This window comes from Paralichthys olivaceus, chromosome 19, assembly GCF_024713975.1.
Source record: "Paralichthys olivaceus isolate ysfri-2021 chromosome 19, ASM2471397v2, whole genome shotgun sequence".
NCBI classification, from domain to species: Eukaryota; Metazoa; Chordata; class Actinopteri; order Pleuronectiformes; family Paralichthyidae; genus Paralichthys; species Paralichthys olivaceus.
Genome location: NC_091111.1, coordinates 15475108 through 15499873, shown reverse-complemented (window position 1 = coordinate 15499873; position 24766 = coordinate 15475108). Strand labels below are relative to the sequence as shown.

Here is a 24766-nt window from a genome sequence, read left to right as displayed (position 1 = left end):
CAAGAAGTAATGAAAATGTTCAGACGAAAGAGGTCATCTGCGTTCAGGTTTCATAAAGAACCTATAATTCATCAAAGTTTCTCACAACTCTAAACCAACTGTTGCAGCTGTGAGGTGGACAACAGAAATGTGAAGCTATGAAATAAAATAAAAATAAAATGTTAATATACACATTTCACTGCAGACAGATGTAATATTATGTGTAGAGAAAAGAGCTTGACTTAATTGCCGTATATATATTATACATTCAGTAAGAGGGCTGTTGATGCTCTTCACTCTTACCTAATATAAGATTTGCTTTTTAAATGAATGTGGTTTGAAAGTGTAATTATTGGCATTTGTATGCAAGTGGGTGTTTGCTTGCTTCCAGCTGATTGAGCGTGATGCAGAAGTGAACTACAGGAATAGAAAGTAGGCGGAGATTGTATTTCCATCTCTTCTGATGTCGCGTCAGGACGCACCTGTAACAGAGGGCGGAGGGACCCGACTTTATTCCAGCTGCTGAGCTTCCGCCAGTCGTGAATCTCATCGGGTTTCAGTAAAATCTGAACTCCCAGGTAGTTGATTCCCTCGTATAGAATCCACCTGGTAACAAAGAAAGAAAAACACAAACACAGTCAGGTTTTACATATTCAACAGGTACAATCAAACACACTCTCTTCCTCAGACTTGATTTAAAGGGACAAAACGAGACAGGGGAATTGTTGGACACTTTTCTGAATTTCTACATTTAAAAAATCAGGCACATTCAGGACACTGATATCTATGATCTTGTGTAACTTGGTGCAGCTTCTTTGAATTTATAGGGAATGGTTATTTACTTATTATTATAAATGTTATTAACATTTCTGAAATCTTCCTTATTTGAAGTGTTCTGGCCAAGTCTATCTAAACTTGTGTTTTTTCTCTTGACCTGTAAGTTTATTTGATTCCTCTCCTCCGTGCAGCATCTAAACAATCTTTCAAAAGCTGCGGAGCTTCACAACCGTCCAATGTCGCCTTGACACTGTAAACGTTTTAACCCCATCGTTGTGTCCTCTGGCCGACTGCCTGTCTCTCCTGCGTCAGGAATGTACCACTCCACAGACAGCCCTGGCTCACTGTGAGTCCTTTATTTCCTCAGCATGGGCTCGCACCACCGGTCTGAATCTCACACATCAGCAGCAGGTTTCCATCAGTGCTGCATCTGGCAGCCCTGTCATACTGTAATATACTGTAGGTAATAACATGCACAAAACCCTGAGCTCTGCACTGCAATAAATCTGAATCTGTGGAACATCATGCCAGGCCCATAATGCTTCACGTCTGTAACAAAAACAATAACCTCAAGGAGCTGTTTCCCTAACGGACGTGGATTAAATGCTGTTTTTGCACATGTAAAAATATTTACAGCAAATTCAACATAACAGCAAGATGGTTATTTAAACAGACATCTCAGATTTTGCTTGTTTTATTTTCTAAATCCTTCATCTTTGAGCTGAAGTGCTTAGCTTTGTCCTCGGAGATGTACCTGCTTTAACATCTGACACAGTTATTGTTACTGTAGTGGTAAACATACCGCTTGTAAAAAAAACAGGCTCGGTTTCTTTTACTGATGCAAAGGAGCCCTGCACCGGCTGCCAGCGAGATTTTAAAAAAATGTTTGACATGTCGACTTGGCAGCTGCTAACGTCTGAATTTGAAAAGAGGTTTAAAGACGCTGCAGCTGCTGTGAACCAACCGGGGCCACTGAGGGACATGTGAGGGAAAACTAAGATATTCTGTTTCATGTGATGCCCTCATGTCCCTGCAGGTTCAGTCTCTCACACACACACACACACACACACACACACACACACACACACACACACACACACACACACACACACACACACACACACACACACACACACACACACACACACACACACACACAGGGCCGTTGTGCAAGAACCTGTCGAACTCACACCAACAGGAGAATCTGGTGATATCTGGTGTTGTCGCTTTATGTCTTGTTATGTAACGTGGCCGGCTGCCATGTACTCACATGCCTCCTTCCACGAGCACAGACTGAACTCTGCTGCAGCCTCCAGCCAGCTGAAGGTTAACGCAGCCGTCGGTCAGCACCACCCTCTTCCCCCGCAGACCGCAGCGCTCGAAAAGAGTGATGGATGGCAGCGAGAACTCCTGCGGAGCACGAGGAAGGAAGACGGTGAAAGAACATTAGGTGGCAGGTTGAGACTGAGGTTCCCGTGGAGATGGAGCACACTCGTATGAATGTGTGCTTTAGTACTGTCGCCCCCAGTGATGCACAGGTTGTTTCCTGAAACTGAGCTGTGAGGAAAATCAAATTGATGCAGGTTTGATGTTTTCTGATGTTAAACGTCAGTAACAATGGTGCTCGATAAACTTTGGCCAAAATATATTAAATATCTGAAATTAACGTATGAAAACCTTCTTCTTCACTCTATCAAAGTTTGTTTTAATTGTCTGTGTAAATTAGTTTATCTCTGGCATTATGCAAAACTATAGGGTTATTTATGAATCAATTAATTTAGCACATCTGGCCTTTAAAATTTAAACTGAAACCTTTAACCTGATTTTTTTTCATCTTTATATTGTTTGCTGTATTTGGTATTTTGAATTAGGATAAAAACGATGGGCGACATTATTCCACTTAGATGCTATAAAGTAGAGAAAACTGTGGAGTTGGGTCACAATTCTCTGCAAGTTGGTTCAAGCAGGTTTAAATACGCTGCGTCTCTCCGCCATTTAAAACATGTCTATGTGAAAATGTCCTTTAAAACTGACGCTACTTACAAAGCCGACAGTCTGTAGTGACAGGATGGAGGCGCTGCTGTCAGCACAGCCCATCGACCTCAGGTCTGGGTAGCTCCCGACTTCTAACACATACATCCGGCCTGTGAACTCCTTACCCTCAAACGCCACCCAGCTGAAAACACACACACACACACACACACACACACACAGAAAATGAATAACTATATACAGTTTACACAGTAAATTGCTACGAGCACACAGTGAGTTATGTATGTATTAATATGTATGATGTATTATTTATGCTTGGGGACAAATAGCTCCGATGAGTTGAGTAATAAATTAACATGGATGCCGCATTATGAAAAATATAAGATGTACACTATATCACCAGCTGCTGCCACATGTGACATGTTTATAAGTGGAGCAGTAACAGCCTGCAGCCTCGAGCCCCACAGATACTGTCGGTGCATCATCGCTGGGGAAATTCTAAAAGTGGCCTATGATGCAGTATTTCAAAAAATATCTATGATTGAAATCCAACTCACTTTCCAGCCACAACCTTGCAGGAGGCCACAGAGAAGCCGTCTTGCAGGGAGGCTGTGCCGTCCTCCAGAGCCACGACGGAGCCTTGAAAACCTGGATCAGAGTAAAGCTGCACCTGGGGTACACACACACACACACACACACACACACACACAGAGCACAACTATGAGCCTGAGTCATCCACTCAGAGCGTCTCACATACTCCATCCGATGAGTCAGACAGTGTCTCAGTAAGATTAGGGGTGTTCTTCATGTCACATTTGCCTACCTTAAACTTGGCTGTGTTCTCGAAATCATCCTGAAAAACAACAACATCGTGATGAGACTCATTTATAGACACTGAACCACGCGATGGAAGTAGCGTTAAATTCATTTAATACTAACAATAATAATAATACTTAGTAAAGAACTAGGTTGTTATTTTAACTTATTTTCAGACTTTGATAGCTTTTTCAAAACTGTTTTTTTGACTTTTTAAGGCCCCATGGAAAACTTGGTAGGAAAGACAAGGCCAACAATGATCATTGGACTTGGATTTGCTGCAGTTTGCTTGTTAACTGTAAAACTAAACGCCCGTCCGTAACCTCTGCAGTGTCGCTGCAACTCTGGAGTGGACTTTGCACGACATGTACGTCTGTTTGTCATCATCCGAAAGCAAAGCAGCTTCACGATGACTCACCATGGTCATCCAAGATGTTTATAACTTTCCAGTCTCATGACTCAAGTATTTTCCTCTCTAACCCTGAGCTGATCGATTCATTCCTGTGTTTTTATTTTTTTGAGCTGTGCTGCCATAGAGATTTTGATTTAGCATTAATATTGTGACAGGCCACATGCAGTGAAAAACAAACATGTTTACGCAAACTGTGTATCTGGGGAAGTGAGATTACAGCTTCAATATTGGAAAATTCCAAAATTACTAATCATGGAAAGTACAAAATCCAATTAATGGAATCATGTGAAGCTCAAGCGAACACAAAGATTAAACATAATATAATATATCACAGTTATTTTAACATTTGCCTGATGACTTTGTTTCCATCAAGACAAAATGACTGGATTTCATAACTTCCTCTGAGTCATTGAATTTTTTTTTTTACCAGAATGACAGGCATCGCTGAGGCAACTCTGGGCTGCATCCCTCCCCAGTCCTCCGGGCTCCCATACAGGCCTTTCTCCAGAATGTAGCACTCGCCACAAAAGCCTGGTTCTTCAAACACCACCCAGCTGAGAGAGAAAACAGAGGAGGAGGAGGAGAAGGAGGGTAATTACCCTTCAATTTGCACCGAGACTTGTTTCTCCATTTTCATTTGCTCATAATTAGAAGAGAATCTAAGTCTTTGACAGAAAGAACAGACACAAGACCTAAAAGTGTTTTTCATTTTTCAAGCATAGACAGTCAACAGTTTTTGGCCGGAGTCCAAGTGGAAAATCTCCTCCCAAACGATGCACTCCACAGTTATGTTATTGTTTGGGCAATCCTGTCAAATGTGGCATATCCCGGTGTCAGTTATTTCTGTTCCATGTTTGAATTTGTGGGTCCGTCTGTATCGTAACATGCGAGATGACAAAACAAGCCTCTTCGCATAAGCAGCGCTACAACAACAGGCCGAGCCAATCGAACGTTCGGAGGGACGACGGCACAACATGGGCGAGGCTGTGTAATCTAATAACAGGCTTGCAGCGCGGCAAGAATAGCCCTCGAAGAGTCCTGCCTCCGAGATGAGGGACGAAATGTTCCACTCCATGTTCTTCAGCCTCTTGCTATAGTCTCTCCCTCGGGCAGCGGCAATCAGCGTTGCATGTTGTGCCTTTCATTAATCTGATTTGCTTCAGGTTTTGTTTAATTCTGTTTGGGGTTTTTTTTTGAGCTGACGAAAGCATAAAAAATCAAAGAAGAAACTTGTGTATTAACAACATCCAGCATAAATGATTACTTATTAAAAGATGTTCAGGCATCTAGGACTCCTCCTCCTCCACCTCCTCCACATCCTGCATTCATATCATATTTATTCCCACTGTAATAGGGTGTGACGCTCAAAGGACCTACTTTCATTAGCAGGAAGTGAGGAGTGTCAAACTAAACATTAGTGAACCAGGTGATCTGTCTCGACCTGTCATCAAGGGTGCGGCGGCCTGACTGTTACGCACCTGAGCTGCAAAAAAAACCGTAAGACTCCTCAGGCAATTATCAGGCTGACGCATACAGGACTGAATCTTAAAGCATGTGCAGAGCTGTTGTCTTTTCTCAGCCGTCACTGGAGGGGTTGGGTGAAACACAGGGTGTCTTTAGTCTTGCAGTGGAAACACAGATGAGGAATCCCAATAGGCACATTTGATCCAAATGATTTAAATGATACGGTGAACTATCCTAACCCTCTCTTTGCCATTAACGCTCACGCTGCAGCGGAGGTGTAATACTTGGTCACTTACACGCCACCGATGACATCAATCGACTGCGTCTTCACGCCGTAGCCCGTGTCGTCCATGTTAATGACGGGCCCCGTGAGGTCAATGTTCACACCCAGCTTCCCAAAATCTCTGTCGCTGAACATTTTCAGGTGCGGCGACAAGAAATCCTGCGAGAGGAAGAAAATCATCTGATGAGAACCTGAACATGAAGCTACATTGAAAATTGATAATAAAAGTTAATATCCTCCTCAAGCCGGGGGGTTGGGGTTGTGATTAATAATGAAAACCAGCGTGTACAACCCCCCCTGACTGTTATGAAACATTATAAAGTGTCTGGTTTCCTCAGTTCGATTTAATTTTATTGTAAATGATTTGCCATTTGATCTTAACTCCCTTAATGTTCGGACAGTGGTTCTCAAACTATTCCTAATCATGTCTCATTAGGAAGCAGAAAAACAGTCAGGCACAGTATCTGATTATAAACCAATTTAATTTTTATCAACCATTAATATTGGAAAAAGTAGCAAACACGCCAGGAGATTAAGTTGGTGACGAAGTACCTTTATCTTATTAAAGATAACAAACTCTTGTGGGACCAATGTTCTGATACCAACAGCATATTTACTGCCTTAGGAAACTGTTATATTTTCATGTTGATTGCAAAATTCTTATTGAAATATTTAATTGACAGCATCCTGTGTTACTAACTGTGTTAATCACTCAATACAGCAAAACCTGAGAGGCGTGTGGAGCAAGATATTGACGAGGGGATGTGAAATACAACTTACTCATTTATTTCATGATTCAAAACCGGTGATGAGTTATATCTATTTAATTGTTTACTCTAATTGCAAAACGAGTTGCCTCTCTGAGGAGTTTAAAGTTTGAAGTCAAGCCTGAAGTTGGATCTCATTACTTTGAAATAATGTTATCCTCTCAATAATGTTCTTCTTTTGTGCAAATGAAAATTCTTATCAGCCTGAATCTTCTGTTTCTCTTCCCATGAGTCATTTCAATTCTAATATGTGCATAGTACCTCTGTTATCTCTCAGTGAGAAACACAATAAATCATTTTAACTGATGTATTAAACTAATATCGTGTGGTTTATGAAATCCTGCATGACGTTAAGGTCAGACGTGTCTACTGTGAATATTGTGAAAGTAATTCAGTGAAAAGTTTTGATCCTTTTGAGTGTTTTTTCACTGATTATCCACCAGGACAAGAAGGACGAGAGGAAGTACTCAAATATTTTAGTCAAGTAAATGTAAAAGTACCACATTAACTCTTCGACTTGAGTAAAAGTGAGTACGTGCTTTTAAATATATTTAAAGTACTTGCCAAGTGTAGCCTACAACGATTTACTACATCATTAACATCTCAACTGTTTGTTTAAAACAAGAATAACACAAACTCATGCTACTGAAAACACTTGTAATGTCACATTGATTATTTGAAAGGGTTTTTAATGGGATTACCTCCAGTTACCTGCCCCTCTTGTTACTGATTACTGATTACCAATGTGACTCAACGCATTGTAAAATGGAGTAAAAGTAAAAAATAGCTGAAAAAAAAAGTGCTTCAGTAGTAAAAGTACTTTGTAACATCACTGACAAAGTACACGGTGGGTTTGTGCGGTGTTGTACTCACAGCCAGGATTGGTCTCATCGACAGCAGCTGCTCCGAGCCTCCCCACTCGCTGCAGTCCAGGTACTCTCCTTCCTCCAGGATGTGCTGTTGGCCCTCGAACCCCGGCTGGCTGTAGCCCACCCAGCTGGAACAAGAAATACGTGCGGCGGTTGGAAGTGTGTTTGTAAACTGTGACTGGATTACATAACCTCCACATCACCATCTGGCAGCAGGGTTGGCCGGGACCAACAATGCTGCTCCGAGCCAGACTGCTACCCAATTTGATTCTCCGCACACAGAGAGAATGAAATATGATGCGAGAGCAGAGTTCAGACTCACAGGCCTCCGATGATCTTTAATGAACCCACAGCCTTCAGTGTCTTTGTGTCGAGGTTTGCAGCGTCTGCTGCAACTTCTACATCATCCTCACAAAAGCTGAAAATGTCACTGTCGATTTCCAAAAAGGAGCCTTCGAAGCCGGGTTGTTCATACACCACAGCCTGGAATATAATGACATGTATAATGAGGACAGGAAATACATTAAACCTGACTCATCATGAGAGCACAACATTATGAATTTGTGCACTTAAGTGCTTTTCCTAGTACAACACACTGGGTCTAGATCATGCTCGTTATCTTTTATTATGAAAAACACATTGTGGTGACACAGGAGATTCTTTGATATCTGCATTCCTTTCTTGAAATAAAACAAAATCACAACCAAAGGCGAAAAAAATGACACAGGTCTCTAATAAAACTGAACGTACCTTGACTTCATTGGGAGTCTCCACTTTGAAGGTCCCCTAAAACAGACACATTATTATTAAGAACCATTAAATGAACACAAGACAGTCAACGATCATCGTGTGTGTGTGTGAGGGAGTGAGTGAGTGAGTGAATGGGTAAAGTGCTTAAAGTGGTTGATCGAGAAAAGCTCCACATAAATATAATGCATTCCCCGTTCTGTTCAACAGCGACAAAAGAAAATGAACAGGACCTGTGCATAACACATTTCTGCCCATTTCCACATCGACAGCCTCTGAGCAGAGAGCCTGACCAAGGCTGTAGTCACAAAGGGAACTGCAACTACAAAGTGAAGCAGGTTGATTTCATGCAAACCACTAAAATAAAGAAATATCAGTTTCTGATTGGTGCCAGACAGAGAGTCACACTGGCGTTGAGGCTCAGGAGGAAAAGCGGTTGTCTGGTAATTGGCTCGTTAGTGGTTTGATCACCGGCTCCTCCAGACAATGTGCTGAAGTGTTCTGGAGCAAGACTGAGCGCTCACACGCAGACGTCTGCAGACATGCAAATCTACTTTGAATGTGTTTTGCCAATGCATTGGTGTTCTGTTGCTTTGTTTGCTGACACTGTGCAAAGTTGAAGTTAAGTAAATCTCCACTTTTATAAGTAGCAAATCAAATCGTGTTTAAACAAATGGCCAAGCGTGGGTGGTGGCCAGTCAAATCAATGCAAATGACCCTTGATAGTTGGTGAACCTTCATCTGGTTGTGGATGTTATTTCCTGTGTAGCTTTGCTTTGACAGCTAGCACAAAAGCTATGTAGCGTGTCCCAAGCAGAAAAATGCGATTGGTTGTTGTATGACGATAGTTGGTCATTCCCATCGTCAAGCATTACAGCACCATGTGCCTGTGAGTCCTGATGCTGCACCATCAGTGTGAGAATGTGAGAACCACATTATTAAGTACTTCAAGTGGTCCATAGGTTTGGAAAAGCACTTTATAAATACAGTCCATTTACCAAAGCCAGTGGGCTCCGTCCCATGTGAATCATTAATGTCTCTGAAAGAATTCATTGAAATTCAACCGTGCCTGAGATATTTTAGTCACGACTCACCAGCCAGCTTTAATATAGAACCAAACCACAAGCTTGACTGAAAAGAGCAAAATAACTGTGTCCTCCGCAGTGGACATTAAATGTTGCACAGAAACACACACCATTCTCAGAGGTCTGAGAGATCCCACGAAGGGTGACGGGAAGCCCCAGTCCTCAGGAAAAGGGTAAACTCCAGTCTCCAGCACAGCCAGCATACCCTGGAACCCCGGGTCACTGAACACCAGCCACCTACAGGAGAGAGGAACATGTTGATTGAACATTAAGCCAGAAGGTCTCTCTACTTTATGCCCCCTGGGAGACGTATTATACATGCCCCTAACAAAGCCAGGTAAAGTCTTTAAAGTGCTAGAAAAGGTTGACAAGCACAATCGCAAGAGGGGACCAGCTAGCCAATCAGAGCAGATCTATTCAGGCCTTAAAGAGACAGGACCTGAAGTGTTTCAGAGGAGCTGCAGCAATGGACAATATGAGGGAAGTGATGCTCTTTCTGAACATTAGAGCTTCAAAATCTTTCCAAGTAATAACTCAAATTATTAACCTGAATATGAGCTTAATGTCTCTTTTGAAATCACTGTGCGTCAAAACCTTGCACGACTTGTAAATGAAGTCAGTAGCTTCTGTGTCCTTCAAAATACAGATAAGTATGATTGATACTTTCTGCTCACTATACATTATAAGTGAAGGGAGTGTGTTAATGGGTCATTTTTTATGTACCTCAGACGTGACGCACGCAACCACAGCCGAGAACAAAAGTTATTTGCTTTAAATAAAACATCTTGGGAATGGTATGCCTCAGTTTAAAGCATTTTTTTTAAAACAATTCACTTTTTACTGTGTGGGCAGCCGTTGCTGGAACTATACCCCAACCTCTGGCATTTCAAGCCATTGTGTGGCGCAGCACAAAGCCACATACCGATCACCACATGTGAGCCTCTGGGGAGAAGAAAAATACCCAGCTCCGTGTGCCAGAGCGAGGAAGCGATACCAAGAAGTGATGCCAACCTTATGGCTCTGAAGGACACATACTAAGAGGAGCAAATGAGTCAGTTAGCTCAGTGAAGTCAACCAAGCTAGGTCACAGTAAAAAACACATTTGTACATTTGCTCGACTGAAAACTACGTACATGTGCTGAACAGTTACTCCAACTGTCACAGAGGTAGAATTATTTATAACTAAGCCAAGATGACACAGCAAGTTGTAAATTATGTTGAAGTTCTGAGAAATGCTGAAACATTCCCTTCAATGTTAGGATTCTAGCGAAGGTGCCACTGCCAAGGTAAACCTACGAGAACAGCTGTGGGAAAACGGTCTTCAGTCATTAACCTAATCAGGGCCAGGGCACAAAATGTCCCGAATGGCTCCACCTCTCACGTGGAAAAACATTCTCCCCTCTGCCAAGCTCTCTCCACACCTATGTCTGTTTCTCACTCTCCATCTGTCTGCTTTTCAGTCTCCACCTCTACACGTTTTCAAAGTGTGCCCACACCTACTCTCTCTCTCTTTTCCCTGACATGCAATGGCAGGAGAGACATTCCTGAGCAGCCAAATGAGCGCGAGTCAAACCGAAGTAATGATTATTATCTCTCAGCATTTGTCAAAGCCAAACAGACAGGGTCCGATTGCAACAAGCGGCACAGCAGGCTCAAAGTACTGCAGAGAAGAAAGTCTCCTCCTCTAGTTTTTGGTTATGTATACAAAAATCACTACTTGTCTCATTACTTTGTTTTCTGCTGCTGCAAAACAAAGGCACTCCTTCATTCTTTAGTGACTGAATGAAATGCATTTCAAATCAAATCATCCTCTCTTACTCTTACTACCCCTCTTATCAATCACCATAATTAGACAATGCGTCTTGCTAGCGACTTGTCAGCCTATGGGGCCAATAGGGCAGCAATATTGTGTGTGTCTCTGGAGAGTTGTTTGCGTGATCAGATTCTTGAATGTGTAAATGAATCTACAAATGCAAGCTGGGATTTGCGAATGTGTATAGACATCTGCAAACATGTGCATAGATCTATGAATGTGTAGAAACATCTTTGGTCCAATGTCAGCTGGGATTTGCTCCAGATTCCTGCGACCCTCGAAAGTTAAACAGTATAGACCATGGATGGATGGATGGATGAGAAAAGTGAAGAAAATGGGCCTCGCTTGCCATACCTCTCCACAGGCATTTGGAGATTCTAATCAAGCGCTCACAGATTGTAATGCAGTTACACAACCCTCCACAAACACACACACACCCAGATAATATTGATAAAATATTGTCCCTGTATCGGTCCAGTTGCTCCTGCAACACAGAGGTCAATAACAAAGATCTCAATGATTGGTTTTGCAGAAGCAGCCACACTTACACCCCAGAGTGTACTTGGATGGACGCTGTGCTCAGTGGGACGCCAAATGAGCCCGTCTCTATTGTGTCATCGTGGTACGGTGTGACTCTCCCGTGGCCCTCTGGTTCGGTAAACAGATCAATATGGGGTATGCTGTAATCCTGCAGACGCGTGGAAACAAGCACAGTGATTATTAGCAGTGGCCCAAACTGGTCCTTAAATCATTCTTCACAATAACACCAAGTAAAGTCTTAACGTCTTATTCTTTTCTCTTCTGGAGGATTCAGGACTGAGGATCGAAGAATCAATTAGCTACTTTTCCAAAGGCCATGTGAGTCGACAACAATGTGGATATTGAGATATTAAAGGGTGGAAGCGTTTGATCGGTGTACTCACCCAGACAGCAAGTCGAACAGAACCAATCAGCATGGGCGGAAGGTTTTGTGGTTCCGTCTCTGAACCGGGCTCGGCCCACATGTTTGTCAGCTCTATTCCTCCCTCCTCCAAGGCGATGGAGCGTCCCTGGAAGTCGGGTTTCTCATAGAGCAGCCAGCTGTGGGGATAAAACCAAAACATGCAAAATCATAATGCGGAAGCACATGTTTATCTGTTACAGAACTGAAGTGTAAAAGTGACACTTTGCCCTCAAAAACTTTTATGCTAAGCTAACACGCTGCAGGCTGCAGATCTTTATCTAACAGACAGGTATCAGAGTGGAATTGACTTCTCTATCTCTCCACAAGAAAAGGAACAATTGTGTTTCTGAAGATGCTAAACTTAACCATTCGTCAGGAACAACAGGGGCTATATATATATCATTGACAAATAAAATAAATACTAGGATATTCTACTATTCTTGTCTTTTTTTCCAATTGTTTTTAAACCAGGGTCAAAATACTGCAATCAATGATTTAACTTATTACATCATCTCTTTTCCAAAACATATATTTCCATATTCAACCCTTATAGGGTATTTCATCTAAATTCCTGACAGTAGTATGATTCCTCCATGCCCTAACATGGAGGAGGAAGGGTTCATGACCTATACTGCAGCTAGCCACCAGTTGGTATGTCATCCGTCTTTATATACAGTCTCAAATATTTTTTCTTTTATATAATATCTATAAAAGAAAAAATGTTTGAACTATCTGAGTGAAACCCTGCAGGCTCCTTTAGAAGAATATGTATTTATATGCAGTGTATATTATATAGCTGCGTAGCTATATAATTATATTGTCACACATCTAGCAACCATAACAATCAACTCTTGAATCACAAACACTTTACATTAATTCAAACCACTTAAGTTCACATTTTCTTCCCATTCTCTGTGTGTTCTGGTTGAATCCTGCGACTTACCATCCTCTGACAACCTTCACAGATATGACGGACGAGAGCTGCAGAGACGAGGCATCTGCTACATCCCTGTGAATCTCATACGCTTGGCCGCTAAACTCGGGTTTCTCAAATAACACCATCTGTGTGAAGAGATGAGGGGAAGTGTCAAAAAACATCAACACATTAGCCACAGAGAGAGAAAAGTAAATGTCAGAATGCATGACATGTGTACTGCATGATGATGACTCACTGTGTTGCAGAAGAGGAACGATAGTAAACCACTTTCCTACAGTTTTCTCTTTAGTAACAGTTACTGCCACACATGTTATACTGCTAATGTAAGGCGTCACTGTAGTGAACATTTTAGTGTATGAGCCAAGAGTGGCTGCTCTTTAGACTCTGCAGTCAACAGCATTGTTTTACAACTTGGATTAAAAAGCCTTTAAACTCTCAAATCCTTTTCAAGCAGTGTGCATTTTTTTTAAATGGCACTTATGACAGTAGATCCCAGAGAGAGAAACTGCAAACACTGCACAGCAGGGGAGAATCTCTTGTTCCTGCAACAACTAGGACTGCAGCTACACAATAATGATAACCACAAGTTTTCACTGCGTTGGCAGCACTGTGTTCTCTGATTGTAATCACATCCAGCTGAGAACTTGCCCCACGCTGTTTTTTTAAACATGTTGTTTACCCCCAAGAACAACGTATGAAAAGCAGATGTTTTCAGAGAACACAGAGTTGTCTATCCAGGATCCTGCCTCCATCTTGTTTCTGCTCTAAGTTGGCAAAGCTGTGTCTACTGTACCTTTCCAGGACGCCTGTGAACTCCCTTGGCAACTCTTATCTGGAATGCAGAAACACAGAATTACCATGGCGACAAAGTCAGAAGTGTACGACAAACATCAGTAAAATGCAAGAAACGCTGCTCGGCACTTTTCTTTGTCCAGCAGCACTGTGTCTGTTAATTGACCGACCTTTGAGTTTACTTCTCGGGACTAAGTGAGTGCAATGAGGCTGTTATACATTTGTATTCAAAGCATTGCATGAAGGAGCTGACCCAGCGGAAAGAAAGTGATTCTTAATGCAGCGTTCTCGCACATTTGGCAGCTTTCAAGTTGACAGATTGAAATGTCAGCAAACACAAACTGAAAAAACTATTTTTTCATTAAATTATTTAAGAAAATTCCAGTTCCCTTGTTTTCTTTTTTTGGACTGTTGAAAAGCTGCTTGCTTATATCAATTTGGGGCTTTGGACAAATTGCGATGATCATTTTTTGATTATTTGAGATGATAATCAACCATGAGACGAATGTTAACTCTTTACTTTAAAGGTCTCACATTAACTAGAAGAATTTCAAAGTTTGTTTTCCTCTAAGTTAGCAAAACAAAAAAATCTCTTCTGGCAAACTCACAATTTAACAGATATGAATAACAATCACTTCTATAATTTACTATTGAATCAATTACTGCTGGCATGAGATGGGGTTTTGTTTCATTATCGTGTTCATGAAAGGAATTGAACACCGCCCTCAGATCTAAGAATTTTCAGGAGGCTCAGAGTCCTCGAGTCGTGACATGTTTGCTCATGTTTTCAGAAATGCCTGAGGCCACTGAATTTGGCTTTTTGTTGGGTGGAAGGTTAATATATATATAATGCATTTTATTGTATGGAGTCTTTCTTTTGAATTGTATAATACGTCTTTTTTCCCTGTGTCATAATGAATTCCTTGCAGCAGGTCACCTGTTAACCGAGTTTACATGATGCTATCCTATCCATGAAATTTTGAATTTTCCTGTAATTAGTAAGTGTGAATAGAGAAGCTAAAAACATGTAGTGCAGCCTTGACAGAAATATCAATTATCGATAGTCTCCAAGTGCAAACAGCAGCTTATGTCTTCGTACATGTGATAAATTGTGATATACGTATAACGTGTGTGCAGCTCACTGACATGATGAGCAGGTTTCTCATGCAGCTGAGCCTGAGGCCTCTCAGGCAGAGCAGGCTGTGTGGCCGGTGGAATCACAGGAAAACATGGAGGAACAGCATCAGGAAGCAGCGGACCTGGTTTTACAGCCACGTCTCCTTCACCTCCAGGAACCTGAGTCGTCATTTTTTCAATAACCTGAGATAAAGAATAGTTTATTGTGATTCTCTACTGATAAATATCCTGAGATGACTTGAATTGCCGTTAAGAAACATTAGAAACTTTCATTAGACAATGATCACACTCTGATTGTTGCTGTAGCTGCTGTAGCTTACTTCAACTTGTCTGTGCTTGTGAAAGGTATTTTTGTCTGTGAAAATCTCTGTTATGGAGACAAATACATTTACCACCAAATCGTCTTTAAGCAGTGAAGTTAATGTAAAGAAAACAAACCTTTCTATTGACTTCCTCTTGTCCTTGTGTGCTTTGCACTGGTTTTGCTGGTTCCCGCTGGCGGAACTTCTCCAAATAGTCTGGCAGCTTGATGTCATTAAAGGAAGGAAGTGGAGGACCTGAGTCATTGACCACAGCCTCCAAGGCCTGGGCTTCCTCTCTGCCGCTCAGGGCAGAGCTCTGCTTGGCCAATGTGTGCTTGCCTGGAGCTTGGGCTGTCGGGCTTGGCGGGGGTGGAGGGCTTAGCTGGGGGGGGCTGCTAGGAGAAACATCCCCAGAGTTGCTGGCGTCTACCTGTGTTTGAGCTCCATTCCTCTTCCCTCTGAAGCTGGTGGAGCTGAGGCTGCTGAGGACACAGCTCCCCTCCAAGCGAGACTTCACTTTGACCTTATTGTCTGTCTCCTCCTTGCCATCAGCCCCATCATTCACTGGGGTTTTCTCCCTGAGCCGAGAGTCGTTCTCCAGGCTGCTGAGCAGCAGGCATCTATCAGCCAAACTGGCCCTTGCCGGCTTCAGAACAGATATCTTCTCTGTTTTCTGGAGTTTGGCTAACATGCTTGGCGTTTCTAAGTTGAACTTATCCTTCTTCCTCAAGCCAAACTTAAACTCCTCAGGGTCAAACGTCTTTTCGAAGCGGTCCTCCTTGATCGCTGGCAAGGCAAAGTGGGGCTGAGGTGGCCTAAGTGGGTTGTGTTTGCGTGGAGGGAGGGAGAAGGGGGCGCAAAGTTTCTTGATCTTCTCTACGAAATCATCATCGTCCAGATCAGTGTCCAGGAGGTTGCTTTCACTCCCAGAAGAGCTCAGTTTGGGTTCGGAGACTTTAAGTTTCCTTTTGGGGAAGTCCACATCCAGCCAGCTCGAGGGAGCGTCTTGTTGTTTCGTAGCATCATCTCTGCTTAGTCCCCGTGGCAAATGGAGCTTCTTCATGGGTGATCGTTGGGGTGACCCTGGGGTCAGTTTCTCAGCCCCTGGGGAAGTGGGTGCTTTTTGACTCGGCTTGTTATCGCCTGCCTCCTTTTTGACTGTGAGGAGTTGTGCATGTGACGAGATGTCACCATTAGGAACTAGAGGCTGCTCCTTTGGTAGTGGCCTGGATGTTTTCTCAGCTGTCCTTTCTGTCTCATGAACTGTGCGTTTTAAAGCGTTACTATCAGAAGGGCTCTTTGCTTTTTCTTCTGTCCTACTGTGAGAAGAGCTCGGGACTAGTTCTGCTACATTTCCTGAGATTTTCTCCTCTGAGGGCACTGCTTTGACAGTTTTTTTCCTGTCATCCTGCCCTGCTCCCTGGATGCTCTTAGGTTCGGAGACAGAAATAGGAGAAGTCTCTTCCTCTGCAATATTGACTGTCTGTACATTTATCAGAGCTGGACTGTAATTGGAGGCTTTTACAGACACCTCCTTGTCTGCTGCTGTTGCTTTGGAATTAGGCTTGGAGCTGGAGAACTCAACATCATTAGCTCCGTCTGTATGTGAGTCATTGGGTGAATGCTTAGTTTTTTCCACTGATACAGAATTAGGCTGTGGTTCTGCTGCAATGACCACCAGACCTATTTCTGATCCGGAGCTTTCTGTTGGCACATGGGTTTCATCCTTCAAAGGCTCTTTATCAGCCTTGGACCGACTCACCGTCTCATTAGTCTGGACAACGGCACAAATATCACCTTTTTCCTGTTGTGTAGTTGCCGCCATCTGACCTTTGTGATCTGCTGGTGAACCGCTGGTCGTGTCTGATTTGTCAGCTTTCTGTTTTATCCTGTCTTTAACGCGCTCCGCTTTTCTTTCAGAAATTTTTGTTTCATCTTCCTTCGCGGCCTTTCCCTCAGTCCCAGAGACACCTTGATCACTCGCTGTAACTGTGGAATCTGCTGTGTTTTTATCTGCACGCTGGAGCTGCTGTGTTTTATCTTTGTCTTTCTTCTCGGTCTGATTAGATTTTTTAACTCCTGACTTTTCTTGTCTCTCCGCATTTTCTTTCTCAGTCGGTTTTATCGCGTCCGTGTTCTTGTTTTGAGGTCGTGATTTTTGCCCTTTGTCTTTCTGACTGGGCTGCCTCACTTTCTCTTGGCTTCTCGAGTCGGGTTGAACAGAACATTCTTTATCTAATTTGAGGTTTTCAACAGGTGAGGCCTGTTCCGTCGAGGGAGTCTTCTCAATAGGCTGGTCAGCAGAGAGGGAGGGTGACAGGGCTGAATTTTCCCCGCTGCCCTCAGAGTCCTTTTCTCTCTCATGTGTGAACACGAGACCCCCAGCCTTTTCCTCCTTTCGGGGTAAAATAACGGGATCCTTGTCAATGGGCTTCCTTGTTCCGCTGTTAGGAGCGGAGTTATCAGGTTCGTCTTTGTTGATGGATGGTTCAGGGGCTCCCTTCTGTGTGTTCACTGGTTTGTCAACATTCTTCTTTGGAAGTATGGAGTCAAACCGTTTTTTCAGTTTTTCAGAAACCTCCTCTTCCTTTTTAAAATCTTTTTGTTTGTCAACAGACAGCGACAGTTTTTCTGATGTGCTTCCTTTTTCAGATGAAGATGACATTTTGGCTGTGAGCTTTTTGGAGGCAGACACCACTGTATTATCCACCTGCTCTCTGACCTCTGACTTATGTGCAGGTTTGTTTCCACTGTTTGGGCTCATGGGACTTGTAGTCTCTCTGGGTGTAGGTTTGTTTCCACTGTTTGGGCTCATGGGACTTGTAGTCTCTCTTGGTGTAGATTTGTTTTCACTGTGTGGGCTGATGGGACTTGTAGTCTCTCTGGGTGTAGGTTTGTTTTCACTGTGTGGGCTGATGGGACTTGTAGTCTCTCTGGGTGTAGGTTTGTTTCCACTGTTTGGGCTCATGGGACTTGTAGTCTCTCTGGGTGCAGGTTTGTTTCCACTGTTTGGGCTGATGGGACTTGTAGTCTCTCTTGGTGTAGATTTGTTTTCACTGTGTGGGCTGATGGGACTTGTAGTCTCTCTGGGTGTAGGTTTGTTTTCACTGTGTGGGCTGATGGGACTTGTAGTCTCTCTTGGTGTAGATTTGTTTTCACTGTGTGGGCTGATGGGACTTGTAGTCTCTCTGGGTGTAGGTTTGTTTTCACTGTGTGGGCTGATGGGACTTGTAGTCTCTCTGGGTGCAGGTTTGTTTCCACTGTTTGGGCTGATGGGACTTGTAGTCTCTCTGGGTGCAGGTTTGTTTCCACTGTTTGGGCTGATGGGACTTGTAGTCTCTCTGGGTGTAGATTTGTTTTCACTGTGTGGGCTGATGGGACTTGTAGTCTCTCTGGGTGTAGGTTTGTTGCCACTAGTTGGGCTGATGGGACTTGTAGTCTCTCTGGGTGCAGGTTTATTTCCACTGTTTGGGCTGATGGGACTTGTAGTCTCTCTGGGTGCAGGTTTGTTTCCACTGTTTGGGCTGATGGGACTTGTAGTCTCTCTGGGTGCAGGTTTATTTCCACTGTTTGGGCTGATGGAACTTGTACTCTCTCTGGATGTAGATTTGTTTCCACTGTTTGGGCTGATGGGACTTGTACTCTCTCTGGATGTAGATTTGTTTCCACTGTTTGGGCTGATGGGACTTGTAGGATCTCTGCTTTTCCTTCTTTTAGAGCGGGAGCCCGTTCTGCTGGGACCTTTGGGCAGCTGATTAATGTTGTCAGTCGTCTTTGAAGAATCGGGCGTTCCTTTAGCTGATAAGTCTAATTTAGCACTCTTAGATTTCACACCCTGATCTCCTGCTTGATAGGTCACTGCATCTGTTGTCTTAGAGTCGGTCGGTTGCTCATTTGGAAAGAAAATATTTACCCCTACAGACGTGGTATGTTGTCCATCTGGTTTTATTGTTATCTCTGACTTTGCTGTCTTCTGCTCCTTCGCATCCAGTTTACCCTGACTGTCCCGTTCTGGCAACTCTACAGCAGCGGCTGCCACAGAGGATGTGGATTTTTGAGACATTCCTGTCATGGTTTGCTTCTGAAGCAATGTGGGATTAGCCTCTGACTTAGATGCCTCCGTTAAGTTCCTCACTCGTTCCTCGATTGTCATTGTTTTCTCCCCAACGAGTGACACAGCGTTGGACTTGACCGGGCCATGGCGTTCGGCTGATCTTGACCTCGGGAATGACAACTCTGGAATTGCTTTCAGCCTGTCTGTGCCTTTCCTGACCGGAGAGACGTCGGCGCTCCTCGGGGTTTGGAAGGTCTTCTTGAAGCCTCCCACCCCCTGCTGGCGCTCAAAGAGGCTGATTTTATCTGTGATCCGACCGACCACTGATTTTGGCTCCTCTGTGGGTTTTTTCGGGTCTTGTAGTCTGTGTATGAAAAGAGGTAAAGAACATAGTTTAATACTCAATATAATTTTTAAATATTTAAAGTTGATTTTTGACCCTTTTTTATACACAAACCTCAATTTTTACCCTGCCCAAAATTAACGTGATCTGTATTACATAGTGATCATCTTGAAGCGTTGGGCTGTACTGTATGCTGTGACTCACACCATTTATTCATTGTGGATACACCTGTCATTTTCCACCCATAGCACACACATTCCCTGCTTTGACATTAAGGTTGTGTCAGACAAAAGCCTGACAGGTAGGTTTGTCTGCGTTGGGAGATTCACTAGCAGAACAATAGAACATCTATTCAAATATACTGACATTTTATACTCAGTTTCATTCGTTCACAAATCACACTGTTCTCCGTCTCACTTGTGGGACTAATAATAGACTCCTTATCTTATCTTAACTTTAACTCACCTTGCATTAGTCTCCGGTTTGGGCTTGTCCTTTTCTTCGCCTTTGTCATTCTTTAACTCCGATTTATAATCCTGGCTGTCTCCCACTAGATTTTGCGCGGGTTTCAGCGGCACATGTTTTCTAAAGAGCTTCACCTCGCTCCGGGAAACTTTCATACTCCTGCGTTTAGACTCCGGCGTCTCCGTCTTTCTCTCCACTTTGTAAAGGCTGTCGTCGTCGTCCATGTCTGCGTCCCCATCAACCGCACACACGAGTGTGTCTGCAACGTCTGAGTTTGAATCCTGGAACTTGTCCAATTGCTTGTCGCTATCAGAGCAGGAAGTCTTGTTTTCCCCTCCCTTAGGCAAGGTCTGAGAGGTGAGGTTTTGATTGGGGGAGGAGTTTTCAGAAGACTCTCCCATGTGGGTGTTTGGACTTTTGCCCTGAGGACTGGTCACTGAGTTATTTGTTGAGAGGGAACCCTCTGGGACAGGCTGTGCACCAGGAGGCATTTTCTCCTGGGGGCTGCTCCCCTCATCTCCCTGAGAGTTCTTCCTGTGTCTCCTCCTGGCTGCATTTTTACGCCCCATGCTGTCTGCCTCTGTTTGCTCTTGATCAAGTTCTAACTCTGAGTCTTTGTGTGATTTCAGTGGCACTCCCACTGGAACACTGGAACAATTCTGTGCCTCAGCTGCAGGCTTCACATTTGTCCATCTGCTCTCTGCACTTGTTCCTGTTGGGCTGTTTGGTGGATCAAAGCTAGGGGATGATCTTGTCTTTGATGGGATCTGTAGGCTTTCTGTGAATTTAGTGCGGATGACTTCCTGTGTGGAATAAGAATCCTGGCCGTGGTGTATCACACTGGTCTCCTCCAGGTACACATGGAGCCTCTTGCCTGCCCGGGCCTGTGCTTGTCTCTGGGTGTGGGCCCGGTCAGCGCCCTGTTCAGAGGAGGAAAAGAGATGTGTCAGATGACTGGCATTCCTCTCAGGATTCCCACTTGCCGAAGCACTGTGGCTGCTCTCCTCCCTCCCCTCGCTCCCCACAAACTCCTCCTCCTTTGGACCTCCCTCTCCTGTCTTAGTGCTACTCACAGCAGAGTCGTGTCTGCGGGCAGACTGCGTGGCGTCCCTCTTCTCACAAAGGAAACTGTCTCTGGAGAGTCCCAGCGGATTGGGACCGAAGCTGTGGTCCTTCTCCTCCTCCTGCCACTGCTGTTCCCCCACCCCGGGTCTCACAGACTCCTTGCTCTCCTCGTCTTCCCCTGACCCACAAGCCTGATCACTTGTTGGAAAGTCATTTTCAGTTGGACTCTTTGGACCCTTTGCCTTCCATGGAGAGAGCCAGCTCCCGATACGGCCCAGGACCCCAGTGCTCGGCTGCTCCTCGGGGCTGTCAGACTAAAACCAAAGTGGAGAAATGAATTCCTGCTTACACTTTAGCATCTGCAATCAATAAACATGCATTTTTCAAAATGAACATGTGCAAACTATCATGATAGTTATGCAAATATCATTAACTGCCATCGAACAAAGGGAGGGAGTGCAGGCTTGGCATCAAGAGTAAATATGAGATTATTTGTTTGGGATTATTTGTTCACAGACATTTTTTAGTACGGCCATGCATCTCTCAGCACAGCAAAGACATGCAGGAGAGCTTATAACCTGTGAGCTTACCGTAGAAAATACCATATCATTCAGACTCTTTATGTAGGTGTTGAACATGATTTTGGTTTAGAACAAAAACTCCTACAGAGCATAAAACAAAAACAAAATCATTCCACCAGGATAACCAATGTAGCAGAGAGAAAGAGAAGAAGTTCATCATAAATTCTGCCTCAGCAAAGTGAAAGATCCAATCATAAATCTGTACTTAGCTGCAATACTTTTTTTTTTTAGTTGTAATTTAAAAATCAACTCACCCTTAATTAGACATTGAAGAAAACTTTTCTCCCCCCTGCAGCATGTAAAGGTCAGTTTGCACAGATTGAAATCTGCATCATGGTGTCTGTCAATCAGATATTGTGTTTAATCCTCCCAGCATCCAGTGAAGCATCCACAACTGCACAAGTGCGTTAGACTGAGGCATTGGAGATATGAGTGTTGCTGAAGTTCTGCCTCTCCACACAGCCAAGTGGTTAAACTGATGCGTTTAAGTGCACCTCGGAAACCCCATACGCCAGTGCCTGGATTGATTATATAGCTGAGTTAAATAGTGATTTTTATCAGCCACCTGATCGCAGAATTTTGAATTGTATTTTGAATTGTAGCCTATGAGTCACAAAAGAGTGGTTGTTATCACCTTCTGAGTCAAAATGTGGTTCTGGATACACCTATTCCAGTGGGAACTACCACGCAGGAGGTATTGACATTGAGTTTTTATTTGTGGGCAGATTTTGTCACCATGATTGCATCACAGTCGTGCAACATGGAGTCACAAAACTTAAACTGAGATGCAAATAAAGTCCAAATTCACTGATAACCCCCTCGCTCTCACAGACTGGGAGTGAATGGAAGGTGAAGGCTCGCCTTAGAGATATTCACGTTTGTGACTGGGCCCATAATAGGAAAAATTATAACATCCTGACCTGACTTTCATATATACATATATATATTTAAATACATGTACATATGTGTCTGAGACTGTTTGTTCCAGAGTCACTGTACATTTGCTAATACACGTATATATCTTGGTTAAAAGATAAATAATATGTGATGTAGCTATCTTTGATTATATGTGCACTGTAATAAGAATCAATGTATGCACCACCTGTACACATATTAGTGCCATCTATTTGTTGTTCTGCTTTGGAAACCAAGCAACACAGACAGTTCATACCATTCCATTTCATGTGTCAGCCGTACAACAAACAAAAAGGATTATGAAACGCTGAATGTGAACAGAGAACAACATGTTTGAGATATCCAGGTGTTAACTCATCACAACTTGGCAAAAGAATCAAAGCATCCCTGAATTGTCAAATATGTGAGACACTCGCTAGACATCAGGACAAGTGACTCCAACTTTGCTCTTGTGGTTGTCCTTAATAGTCTGTCACGTTTCACAGCAGATTGGTCTAATATTACACTCAATGTTTCCAGCATTAGTCCAGAATAGACCTATTGTGCATAAATGAGCAGCTGTGAATATTTTAGTCAAACGACCCGCTGGCCTAAATTTGCTAAATCACCTTGTCCGGGTCTTTTATGGTTGCTGCTCTCGAAATTCCCACGTTTATTTGAGCATTCGAAGGCACCAAGGAGGCCATGTCCAAACAAAGTTTTCCAGGGGAAATGACGCAGTGACTGTGGGTTTCTCAGCCTGTGCACTTCACTTTTTTTTTGTTTTTTTCCAGAATCTGCCTGCCCTTGTTTCACTTGGCGCGCCGCTCAAGTCAGTCTTTCCATACTGCAAAGACAAATAACTTAACCCTTTGTCTTCTCCTGTCTGGGTAAAAACTCAATTTTTCAAATTTTAAAATAAACAGCACCTTGACAACACTTTCCAATATTTGCAGAATAACAAAGAGCACAGAAAAAGTACATATAACAGGCATATAAATAATTCAACACTTATGCACGTTAATCATAAAAACATCTTTATTAGCTGAAAAGTTTGGTGTCACACAAATAAAAGCTAATATTTTGTGCAGATTGAAACATTGCATTAATTAGTTTGTACGTGATGACGTCAGTAACTTGGAAACTCATGTGCTAGAATTCCTGCAGACTTTTCGCAGTCGGCAGACATTTTGTGATTATTCCGACACCAAATGAATCACAATTACTCCATCTGGCCTGTAGGTGGGGATGTGGCCCTCACAGACTGCCTGATGTTTGTTTGTTTGTTTTGATAAAGCTTGTCATGTTGGATATTGATTTCGAGGCTTGAATGCTTTCGGAGTGGTTTGACCTTAGATGTTCACAGATGAAATAAAAACAGTTTTGGAGATAAAATCTGATCTGATTTGAAAAGCTTCTTTTTCTTTTAACCAACCACTTCAAAACATGCAACAGGTTTCAACACAACACAAACAGCAGCTCTGAAGCTTCAGTGGAGTCAGAGCGGATTTAAAAATGATGTAGGTCGGTTTATACCTGATGACGTCAGGAACTTTATAAAAAATGTTTGGCAGACTTTTCAAGTGCTTGTTCTGACTTGATGCTACTTTTCATAGTCAGGAACTGATTTTTACCATTATTCCGAAGCCACGTGAATACACAATTACTCCACCTTGCCTATAGGTGGGGGTGTGGCTTTTCTTTACATATATATATATATATATATATATATATATATACCTTTTGTTGTTGGACATTATTTCAGAGGCTTGGGTGGTTTAGATGTTACAATGATAACATCACCTGCTTCGTTTCATTTGGATAGATTTCTTTTCCTGTAACCGCCCACACAAAACATCGAACAGGTTTCTCCAAAATAAAGGGCAGCAGCCCTGAAGCTTCACTGCACAATTTAAAGAGCGAAAAAAAAAAACCACGTAAGCCCCGAGTTCATCCCTTTACGCACGTCACCAGAGCCGCAGAGAAACATCTTACCATGATTAGAACCGTCCCTCCAGTGTCTCCCCGTCCTTAGGTCTAACGCAGCCGCTGCAGAAGCACTTCACACGGGTCGAAGTCTTCCAGTGCCACCTCGTCCTTGGGGTAATAACCTCGTCCTCCTCCGTGCGTCCTGGGCGCACAGGTCTGATGAATATTCAGTGCGCTAAAGTTAGAAAGCACCAAGGCTGACTGTGGCTGTGGTTTACACCAATTGTGTCATGGTGACTTTTTGGAGGAGTTTTTTTTTT

At 43.2% G+C, this 24766-nt stretch overlaps 1 protein-coding gene across 3 annotated transcripts in view; it reads right to left on the bottom strand.

Annotated features, from left to right (window-relative positions):
* Positions 1–24766, bottom strand: part of LOC109635989 (beta/gamma crystallin domain-containing protein 1-like) — a 26800-nt gene extending 2034 nt beyond the window's left edge. Inside the window, exons 1-21 of one of the 3 annotated variants that reach the window (XM_069514628.1) lie at positions 21878–22066; positions 21633–21704; positions 21051–21356; positions 19978–20897; positions 15252–19533; positions 14823–14996; positions 13678–13716; positions 12891–13009; positions 11928–12084; positions 11553–11692; positions 9302–9428; positions 8110–8145; positions 7682–7842; positions 7364–7487; positions 5737–5882; positions 4404–4530; positions 3572–3601; positions 3306–3418; positions 2800–2932; positions 2027–2166; positions 462–585 (exon numbers count right to left, since the gene is read on the bottom strand). In XM_069514628.1, the coding sequence (XP_069370729.1) occupies positions 462–585; positions 2027–2166; positions 2800–2932; positions 3306–3418; positions 3572–3601; positions 4404–4530; positions 5737–5882; positions 7364–7487; positions 7682–7842; positions 8110–8145; positions 9302–9428; positions 11553–11692; positions 11928–12084; positions 12891–13009; positions 13678–13716; positions 14823–14996; positions 15252–19533; positions 19978–20897; positions 21051–21356; positions 21633–21680 (7446 nt within the window). In that variant the 5' untranslated portion in view covers positions 21681–21704; positions 21878–22066. Of the gene's footprint in view, positions 1–461; positions 586–2026; positions 2167–2799; positions 2933–3305; positions 3419–3571; positions 3602–4403; positions 4531–5736; positions 5883–7363; positions 7488–7681; positions 7843–8109; positions 8146–9301; positions 9429–11552; positions 11693–11927; positions 12085–12890; positions 13010–13677; positions 13717–14822; positions 14997–15251; positions 19534–19977; positions 20898–21050; positions 21357–21632; positions 21705–21877; positions 22067–24512 lie in introns of those variants that run through there. The other 2 variants (XM_069514629.1, XM_069514630.1) reach the window with 2 other exon arrangements.